The 11161-nt window shown below is 34.2% G+C and overlaps 1 protein-coding gene and 1 long non-coding RNA gene across 2 annotated transcripts; both read right to left on the bottom strand.

Moving 5' to 3' along the window:
- Positions 1-1834: 1834 nt before the first annotated feature.
- On the bottom strand, positions 1835-2445 carry LOC142541556 (glutaredoxin-C6-like). The gene has a single exon (XM_075648066.1). It carries the CDS (start codon positions 2393-2395, stop codon positions 1958-1960), a length of 438 nt encoding a protein of 145 aa, XP_075504181.1. The 5' UTR covers positions 2396-2445; the 3' UTR covers positions 1835-1957.
- A 2300-nt stretch (positions 2446-4745) lies between these two features.
- Positions 4746-7770, bottom strand: LOC142541555 (uncharacterized). Its single transcript, XR_012819391.1, has 4 exons — positions 7519-7770; positions 6143-6249; positions 5949-6035; positions 4746-5225 (listed from the first exon to the last, which is right to left on the bottom strand). It is a non-coding gene; the product is annotated as an uncharacterized LOC142541555 (long non-coding RNA).
- Between the last annotated feature and the right edge of the window lie 3391 nt (positions 7771-11161).

The raw sequence follows: 11161 nt of genomic DNA, 5'->3' as shown, positions 1-11161 counted from the left end.
ATACAAAATATCATTTTGATCATGTCCAACAATGCTAACAAAATAGCCTTCTTCCTTCCATCTTCTATGCATATGACCTCGGCTCCAATCAACGTCTTGGCCCGTCACTCTTATCTGCATCACATGAAATAACTGAAATGAGTATAAAACTCAGCAAGTGAAACTCTTACATAACAACGGATACATATCATACTCTGTAAAACATGACTTTGAAATCATTAAATACCATCTAACTCTTGAAACATGAATAACATGGTATAGCATAATAATAACGATGATATTTCTCTTTTCTCTGGTGGATTGACATTTAAATAGTATCTCTGTCTCTGTACCTATATCCCATCGATATAAATCGATACTCTGTTGGGATATAAGCCTATGGTCATTGATCAACTAATTGCATGCAATCTCTTACTATCTCTTTATCAATCCAATAAATCAATTTGAACTCTCTCTTTGGCATTAAAACAAACACTTCGAAGACTCTTCTCTTTTGTATTCTCTTTGACATAATTGATACAACAAAGTATCTCAATATACAACAAAGTATATCAATACATAACATGAATCAAGTGGAAGGGAATAGCATGTTAAAATCATTGAAATACAATACATATACTTCATGTGAGCACAAGGAATGAATTCCACTTACAACCAATAGGAAAGCTTGAATCTAATCTCTTGGTACAAAATCTACAACAATAAATCATGTATTGCACCATCAACAACCCAATAATCAAACAACCATACCATAAAACCCATAAAACCAACACAATCAACAAACCCATGATTTCTCCCCAACACCAAAATCCAAAGAATAACTAAACCATAAGCTTACCTTAACTCCTTGAACCCCAAAGAACCTTGTTCTCACTTCAATAATCCAACAACAAGCTTAAATCAAAGGCACAAATGGAAGAAATTGAGAACCCTAGCCTCCTTGGAGCTGAAGAATTGAGAAGTGGAGGAGAGAAATGAGAGTAAACCTTGTATTTAATCACTTAAAACAAAAAACACGACTTTACTGTTCATCGACCGCGGGTGCGCTGCGTGTACTGGACAACATTCAAAAATCTGAAAACGACGACCGCGGGTGCGCTGAGTTCTTACCGCGGGTGCGCTCTGGTCTCTGCCCAAACACCGCGGGTGCGGTGTCTTCTCCAGCGCGGGTGCAGTCTCCCCTGAAGCCAACAACAAGCTTTGCATCTAAAAATCGAATCGTAACGTCGCTTCTCTCATAATTCGGCAACACTCTCAACAAGAAAGTTGCACCTCTAAGTCTAATCTAACCACTCCGATTGGCCTCATACCAATTGGCACAACATACAAATTACCATGAATTTAATCGCAACGACGCTATACTATAACCACGCATCATCTATATCAACAATACTATAAATCATAGATCACAACTCTTAACATCAAAACTATACTTAAACTTAACCAAGTAGTCCATAAACATACGAAATCTTAAACCGTACCGTTCACAAAGCTTGGATATTACAAATTACTTAAATATTCGTAAAAATATATATAAATAAAATTCCCAAAATTCTATGGAAAATTTTGCAAAATTTAGATAACAACAATTATAAAAATATAATCTCTGAATTTAGGTTTCACCATGGGAATCAGGAACACCCCTACCCCTGTGAGTAAAATGAAGTGATTAATAACTGAATCTGGTGAAAATTACAGCCCACTAGTCTTGCAAATTTATAAAGATGCACTGAATTTACATATTCAATCATAAATTCAACTTAAATTTATCCTAGCTACAATTTCAAGAACAACAAGAAAATACTAATTCACAAGCTTACAACATAGGAAAAGAAATCATAACAATTATAATTTATATTAATATTCTCATAGAAATATTTAATTTATATATACATAAATTTCATCACTAATATGATATTATAATTATTAGTAATAATGAGTAGCATTTATTTAAGGGCTAGCTGCCTAAGATTTCATTTCTAAGAGCACCAACTTCGACAAGCTTGGGGACCAGATTATTACTCAAATGTAAAGCAGCCAGACTCTCGAAGCCACCAACACACACGCCGCCTATGTACAACGCCGGGACCCCACTCGCGCCGGCTGAGGTCGCGTCATCGCTGGTCTCCCGCTGGATGAGAGTTGTGATTTCGTCTTCTTCGAGCTCTATGACCGTGGGGTAGACGCCGATGGTGGAGAGGAGATGTTTCATGACATGGCACATGCAGCAAGAAGATCGGCTGAAGATGATCAGAGGGTTCTCAGAGATGAGGCGTTGGATGCGCATCTCGGTGGATTCGGAGACGTCGATAGCGAGAGGGGAGGTGGTGGTCGGGGTGAGCTCGAGGCGGACGCCGTTATCTGCTAGCGGCCAGTTGTTTCGAACGCCTTTCATCGCCGCCGTCGAGATTTTACTGGGGACATGGAGGAGAAATGACTGAATCAGAGGTTTGTTATATACGAAAAAATAGAGCAAGTGGTCGTTCGAAAAACAGGCATTTCTTAAGCCACCTATTTATTTTTAAAAAAAATAAAAATAATAATAATTTCTTCGAGTAATTTATTATTTTATTATTTATTTTCATTAAATATAATGATTTTTGAACCTACAATTAATTATCACCCCTTGATCTTTTTTTTATTATTATTATGTTCGTCTAGTGTCCTATTTTTCTTTATTAATATTTTTTTTTTATCATTTTGAGTCGATTGGCTACTTATATAAATAAGTAATATTTTATTTCATATTAGAAACTGATTTTTAAACTTATTAATTAACTTTATAAAACTGAGAAGTGTCCATGTATGTTATGTTATGTATTTACTTTTAATAATTAATTAATTAATTTAATAAAACATTAACCTCATTTAAGTGAGTTGACTTGGATACAATATTTCATAGTTCACGTTTCTTAAATATTGACAAAATCCAATTGGTAAAAAAAAATTCCCACTACTACAATGTCATCTACAAACCTGCAACCCATGCTCTCTACTTTCTTACAAAGGTTAATATGTCCCATTTTCACAAAATAATCATATTTTTATTCAATTAAATTATAATTTTATATATACTCAAACATCCGTCTCGATCCATTTCCGTTCTATATATATATATATATATATATATATATATATATATATATAGTTCAATTGGTGTGTTTTTAATTGTTTTTATTATAAATAAAGCTGTATAATTTATATACATCAAAACGTGCATCAATTTTTCGTTTGCCATATATATTTCACAATAATATATTTATTTTTATAAGATTAATAAATTATAAATAAGAAGTCATATTAAATTTTGACGTAAAAAATAAATTCGATACTATTATAGTTTGTATAAAAATATACCATGTACTTTCAAATTATACATCATGTCAAATTATAAAATTAATTAACAGAATTTATATATATCCTACAAGTTAGTGTATAAAATTAAGAAATGGGAATAATTGGAGTACCCGTTATTGCTGATTTATTGGGGGAAGAAAGGTGGAGGTGGGTGACATCACAAAGCAACATATTACGTTACCCATGACGTAAGAGATAAGGCTATATGTACATCAACGCGGGCGATGCATGTAAGAATTTGCAATAGATGACAACAGAAATGAAGGGATCACGTGGATCTGTTTCTTGGCTTCTACATCTTCATCGTTCAGTCTAAATTATTGAAGGGTTCGTGCTAAAGAAAAAATCTCTATGCACGATGTTTTATTTGTTTTCTGTTCTCATGTAATAGTTTTTGGTTCATCACAATTTATTTCTTTTAACTTCGATCGTATCAATGACAATTTTACTATTATATCATGGGATAATTAGAGAAAAATCCCCAATCAAAAACTAAAATTGTTGTTGTGGGGACCCGAACATAATTCATCTTCTTAATCATTATTAGGATCATTTAATTAATCTGGGTCTAAATTATTTTTTTTTTAAATACAAATGCGGAAACGTAAAGTAATCAATCTGATATAAATATCAACATAAAGTACAAATCATGTACAACATATGTTTATTGCAACTAGAGTTCAGCCACTACATCAAGTACTGAAATCAATCTACTCTAAGTCCGGATCTCCACGCTAATCTTGAATCTCTCATTCTCTTCGTGACCCTGATCATGTCCCACCTGTTGTCATGCACACATACAAACAAGACAACAGCCGGATAACTCGATGAAAATATAATCCGAGTATAAACAATGTAAACTATGCAGTCATATAAAAGCATATAGAAAAGCATGAAACACATATCCATATCATGTATCAAATCAGAAGACATGTATCGATATAAAGTGGTAAATAAAACTCTGGACTCGTTATCTCAAACTCGCACTACAACAAAAACGCCAAACGACAACGGATTTCGTATGCCATTTAAAACTGTTGTAACTGAGGGTGTTGTTGAAGTGTCTTCAATGACAACGATTTTACACCGTTGTCTTTTCTATCAACGACAACGGTTTTGCAACGGTGTTAAACCGTTGTAATTTCTACCAACGACAACGGTTTTGCAAGGGTTTTAAACCGTTGTCTTTTATACCAACAACAACGGTTTTGCAATGGGTTTAAACCGTTGTATTTTCTACCAACGACAACAGTTTCGCAACAGTTTTAAACCGTTGTTATTTAGCACTATTGACAATAGTTTTGCAACGATTTTAATCTGTTGTCATAATATATGTACGACAACAGTTTCGCCACTTTTGAGACCGTTGTTTTTTATAACAACGACAACAGTTTTGCAACGCCTAAAAATCGTAGTGTTTTGTTGAATTTACAACAATTTAAAACCGTTGTCTTTATATTTTCTTCAATTGAATTCAAAACTGTTGTCTTTAATAATTTTTTTCATTAGGTAAAATTTTTGTATTAAATTTCTTTTAGTTTACAATATATATAATAATTATTAAACCAAAAATAACAATCGAAAACAAAATATTTACCACGTTAAATCCGTGACTATGTTATGTTCAAAATCCATCATCCAAAATATGCCAATGATAAACAAAAATTTTACAAATTTGAATTTTGTATTGCAATTGACCTTGATACGTGTTCGTCATCAACGTGGCAATGTGGCAGTAGAGTCCCACAATATCAACATTTTCCAAACAAAAAATATGGATATACTGCAATCCTTTGTCATCATCGGCCTCAATCTCCTCAAACCTCATCAACATTTATGCATCAAAACCTTCCCCTGCCATTTCATCCCTGGCATATAATCCACACATAGAAAGCCCATTAAAAACCCATGTAAGAGATGAGATTGCAAGCAAAACATGCACTGAAAACGCAGCTAACACAAATGGTGCATAGAGACGAAAATAAAGTCATAACTAATATATACTGAGGAAAATAGAAATTTCGGCATGATCTCCCCATAAATAAGACATCCCAAAAATTTCTATCCAACACAAACAACATTTATATACTCGAAAGAAAGTCATAACATCAATTTACAAACGAATAACATTTATGTTCTAAGGAATCTATATATTGAAGTAAATCATATTTTTCAGGGACTCGATTGAAAGAAATAAAATTCATAAAACTCTGAGGCATTTGCTCAGTCTTCAGTTCCATTCTTATGATGAGAAAGTAGGCTGACAAAATCAAAACACAAATAATATCGCTACGAATCAAGTTTCATTCTCTAAATTTCAGGTCCACTGTCAATCAAGATTAATTTTCCAATGTTTTATATATAGGTTCATGTGCAGTTGGAAATACTATACCATGCATTGGAAAATTTGGAACAAATCAACATGAATAGATACAGAAATAGAACACAAAGCACTTATTCATTGTAACACAAAGCACTTCACAAAGCACTTATTCAGTTGGAAATAATATACCATGCATTATTGTAGAAAATAGAAAAATGATTGATTTGGTTCATTGTAACACAAAGCACTTCATCAATACTTTGCATACCTATTCGTAAATATAGTCTTGTATGCATTCCGCCCACTCGGATCGCACTTCATCAATCTCTTCCTTAGAGTACTCACTTTTCATGAACTGTGAACAAACACAATGATAATATTAGTAAAAAAACAATCAATAAAGACATTGAAAATGAGAAATACACAATTATTTGTGAATATTGAGAATATGTCAAATATTACAATTGAAGATATCGAGTTCTTCTCACTGGTAGCATTTTTTCAATCATTTCTCTCATAAATCTCATAACATAAAAACCACATTGTTTCGAATCTGGTTGTCGTGGACCCTATTTAAAAAAAAAATTGTTAGTGATTGATACACAAATTGAAATAAACGTTAATTAATGACAAGTACACATGCATACCTTTACTACTTCCCATATGCAGGAAAATCATTGATCGTCCATAGTAACACAGCTCTAAGCGAGAACATTTCTTTTTGATATACATCATATGTATCAACACCATTATCCCATAAAAATTTTAAGTCGTCAATTAGAGGTGCTAAGTAGACATCAATATCATTTCCCGATTGTTTGGGACCAGAAATCAACAAAGTGAGCATCATAAATTTTCTCTTCATACACAAACTTGGAGGAAGGTTGTAAGTGATCATCACAATTGGCCAACAACTAAATGCAGAACTCATCGAACTATGTGGATTCATTCCGTCTGCTGATATGGCCAATCTTAGATTTCTTGGCTCGGAAGCAAAATTTGGCCAGTTGTGATCCACTACTTTCCAAGAGGGTGCATCAGCCGGATGACGCAAGTATCCATCACGAATTCTTTTATCAGCATGCCAAGTTAATTCCTTAGATATCACCTTCTGCTGAAACCATCTTTGAAATCTGGGAATAGGTGGGAAGTACCAAAGGACCTTTGCAGGAACTCCTCCATTTATCGTAGAATTTTTACCCAACTTCCACCTTGACATCCCGCAAATAGGGCAACTGGTAAAATCCTCATACTCCTTCCGGTATAAGATACAATCATTAGGACAAGTATGAATTTTCACATAATCCATCCCTAAAGCACCTAAGCTTTTCTTTGTATCATACAAAGATAAAGGCAATTCATTGTCATCTGGAAGCATTTGCCCAAACAAACCAAGTAAATCAGTGAAACTTTTATCACTCCAACTATATTTTGCCTTCAAGTTATATAATTTCACAAGTGCAGATAACTTTGTAAATTTAACACATCCAGGATATCAAGGTTTCTCGGCATCTTCAAGTAGCTTATGGAATTGGTTTGGATTCTTAGCATAACTATCATATGCACCATGTACCATACTTATAGGTTCCTCAGTAAAATATTTGTAGTTCATCTTGCCCTACTCGATCACTATCATTCATTGAGTTCCCGAACTTAGATCTTTCGCCATGCCAAATCCATGTATGGTATGTTAAATCTATACCATTACAACACAAATGAGCCCTTATAGTGTCAATATCTTTCGTCTTTAGATTACCACATTTCGCACATGGGCAAGGCATTGCATTCGGATTGTTAGCGTTTCGCGATGCAAACTGCAAGAAATACTCCACCCCAACCTCATATTCATGTGACAACCTGTTCTTTGACATCCAATCTTTGTCCATTATACGTACCACTAACCAACCAACAATGAGTCAAATCCTTCAAAACAGTTGTACAAATACTATTAAGTTGGTGTTCAAAAGAGTTGTAAACAACAAAATTAGACATCAATGTTGTGATGAATCTATCAACAATGCTTGTGTTACGTAGCTTCATTTGTTGTATTTTTGTGGCGATGGCTTTATAAAAAATGACATTAATTTATTTCGTAAATATGCAGAAACATACCTGCAAGAAACCGCCGCCGCAGCTTTTTTACCGACTGTAAACTTGAAAGTAAGCAAATTTCCTACCCCACTGTCACCTTCAATTTTGTTCACTAATTGATGAATTTTGAGAGTAAGCAAATTTCCTACCCCACTGTCACCTTCAATTTTGTCACCTTCAATTTTGTAATGGATTAAAGTATTAAAAAATTATTTCAAATTCAATTTACGTTGAGCTTCTGAAAATGGCAAAAGGAGACAACGCAATTTAGGACATTGTTCCCGTCTAAGAATGGAGAAAATACAGGAAATTTAGGAATACCACATTACAAATATCGAAAAGATACGTACAAATGAAATTTAGGAATACCACGTTACAATTCGTTGAGATTTGAAATTCGTAATCAAATGGATTTTACCAAAAAAATATTATAAAAAACGTGTACCAAATAATTGCACTGAAATAAGATTATAACACAATTGTATGCTAATAAATGAAAAATCCAGAATGCAATAAAACGAAAACAAGAACATTCGCAATAAAACAGGAAATAGCTGCCTTACGAGTGAATCTGGAGAATCAAAGGTCCGTGAACGAAACATTGAAGAGAACGAAGGTGAAGTACCTGCAACGAGGAAGAACTACATTTCCATGAAGCTTGCTAGATCGCAAAGGTCCGTGAACGAAACATTAAAAGATAATGGTGTCTTCTTGGCGAACCAAGGTCGCGAAGTTGATGGCTAGATCGCACGGTGGTCGGCCGGTCTTCCTTGGCATTGAGAAGCGGCGGCGTCGGCTTGGGATTTTGGGGGGATGAAGGCGACGTAGCGCGGGAATGAGTTTGGGGTTTCTTTCTTTTCCTTCGCCCTTTTAGGATTTTAACGAGAATCAAATATTAATTTTGAAAAAAAAAATCAATTTCATTTTTGAATTTTCAATAATTTGATTTCCAAATGTTTTATTTATCTATTATCTATTATTACTTTTTATTAAGAATGCATAAAATAAAGAAAAATTCGTTGTCTTGGTGGGCTTATTTTGTTTCTGTTTTGTTTTTTATTCTATCATTTGAAATTACAACTCACTATTTTTTATAATTATAAAATTATCTCTTAATATAATTTAAATTAATTACCAAAAAAAAAAGTAGTGCTGATGCACTAGTTATTTATATAGCCTAATTAAAGATAATAAAATTATATAACATTACAAGTTTTTTTAAAAAAAATTCTACGACAACGGTTTTTGTAAACCCGTTGTCGTTAACCGTATAAAACCACTAAGAAAAGACAACATTTTAAAAAACTATTGTTGTAGCTCTAATAAAACCAACTGAAAGACAACGGTTTTTAAACACCGTTGTCGTAGCTCAAAAAAAAATGCTAATAGACAACGGTTTTTAAAAACCATTGTCGTAGCAAAAAAAACACACTAATAAACAACGGTTTTTAAAATCGTTGTCGTAGGCCAACAAAAAACAAGCTAATAGACAACGGTTTTTAAAAACCGTTGTCGTAGCCCAAAAAAACAAGCTAATAGACAACGGTTATTAAAAACCGTTGTCGTAGCCCAAAAAAAACAAGCTATAAGACAACGGTTTTTAAAAACAGTTGTCGTAGCAAAAAAAAACCACACTAATAGACAATAGTTTTTAAAACCATTGTCGTAGGCCAACAAAAATCAAGCTAATAGACAACGGTTTTTAAAAACCGTTGTCATAGCCCAAAAAACAAGCTAATAGACAACGGTTATTAAAAACCGTTGTCGTAGCCCAAAAAATAGAAGCTAATAGACAACGGTTATTAAAACCCGTTGTCGTAGCCCAAAAAAACACGCTAATAGACAACGGTTTTTATAAAACCGTTGTCGTAGACATATCAATGACAACAGTTTTTAAGAAACTGTTGTCTATGAGCGGGTTTTTTGAGCATACGACAACGGTTTTTCTTGAAACAGTTGTTAAAAGACAAAGCACAACGGTTTTTATAAAAAACTGTTGTCTTTGATGTGTTGTTGAATTAAGATTTTCTTGTAGTGTCGACTCATCTCTAATCTAGGGATCCCGGTTCCTGGACGTTGGTACGATATACCGAATTTCAGCGATAGGAATGAATCAACTCCTAAGCGACATCGATATAAACGAAACATCTAGTGTCTTGGCGAATCAGCCGAAGACTTGGCACATCAGCCAATGACTAGGCACATCAGCCCTTGACTCGATAAATGCTCTGCTATAAATCAATAGACTAAGCATATCAATCTCATGAATTGCAAGTATCAATGCAATAACAATTCAGTATGTGATTTTGGGAAACTCAAGTTAAATCAAACTCGAGTTGTGCAATCCCGAATCAACATTGATTTATACCTTTCTTTCCGTCAATCTGACTCTGTCGAAGTCTCGGATTCAATGCCTGTCAATAATCAATCTGGCAATAACAATATCGAGGGTATCGTATCAATATACAACTCAGATCAATACTGGATATAGTCAGAACTGAATCAAATTCTGTTTCAACAACATAACTGTACAATCTCAATATACCCAGCAATACCATATCAGTCAGATATCAATTCCAACATCTCATAATCGATACAATACAAATCTGATATCAAATCTCACTCAAATCAACTCAGAAAATCATAAAAATTCTATACGGTATTCGTTCTTCAATCCGGTTTCGATTATACGATGTCTAACATATCAGAAACACCATATATGAATCATATCCGATTTCGGCAGTATCATAATTTCAAATGATAACAAAACGTAACAAAACTTACGTCCAGTTGAAGCTCTCGTCGATAGCAACACGGTACTGAAGTCGGATTAAAAATCAGACGGACGGATCGAAATATAAAGGCGTAAAGATTTTCTTCTATTTACCTGAAGCTTTTCTCGTTCCTTTCCTTTCTTCTTTTCTGAAGAATGACATATATATGTATATATATATCCTACTTGCATGTTCAAGAAACGTGTCTTATTTTCACACCTTTCAGGCGGCGCTCGGGCGGTCGAGGATTACCGCCCGGGCGCGGAATGTTCTGCCCGATCACTTGTCTTGATATGCACTGGCGCTCGGGCGGTCACAAACTACCGCTCGGGCGCCAGACTTTCTGTCGGAACAGGTTCCGTTGAACATTGGCGCTCGGGCGGTCAAAACTACCGCTCGGGCGCCAATAGTTATGCCCAAAAATTACATAATTCATATGCTTTGCCAAATCTGGTCTCGGAATGGTCCATATATAATCACATCAATTCATAATCAATAATCTCAGATTAACAGAATCAAAATCTCGGGCATTACATTTCTCCCCCCTAAGATCTGATTTCGTCCCCGAAATCACAGGCAATCAAATCAGATACAATAAGGAATGGAGAATAGAAGT

The sequence above is a fragment of the Primulina tabacum genome, chromosome 4, assembly GCF_025594145.1.
Source record: "Primulina tabacum isolate GXHZ01 chromosome 4, ASM2559414v2, whole genome shotgun sequence".
Lineage (NCBI taxonomy): Eukaryota > Viridiplantae > Streptophyta > Magnoliopsida > Lamiales > Gesneriaceae > Primulina > Primulina tabacum.
The sequence above is the reverse complement of the archived record's forward strand: the minus strand, read 5'-3'. Positions and strand labels throughout refer to the sequence as shown.

Excerpts from the sequence above, each read along its gene's own strand:
- LOC142541556 (XM_075648066.1), bottom strand. The coding sequence starts at position 2,395 with ATGAAAGGCGTTCGAAACAACTGGCCGCTAGCAGATAACGGCGTCCGC.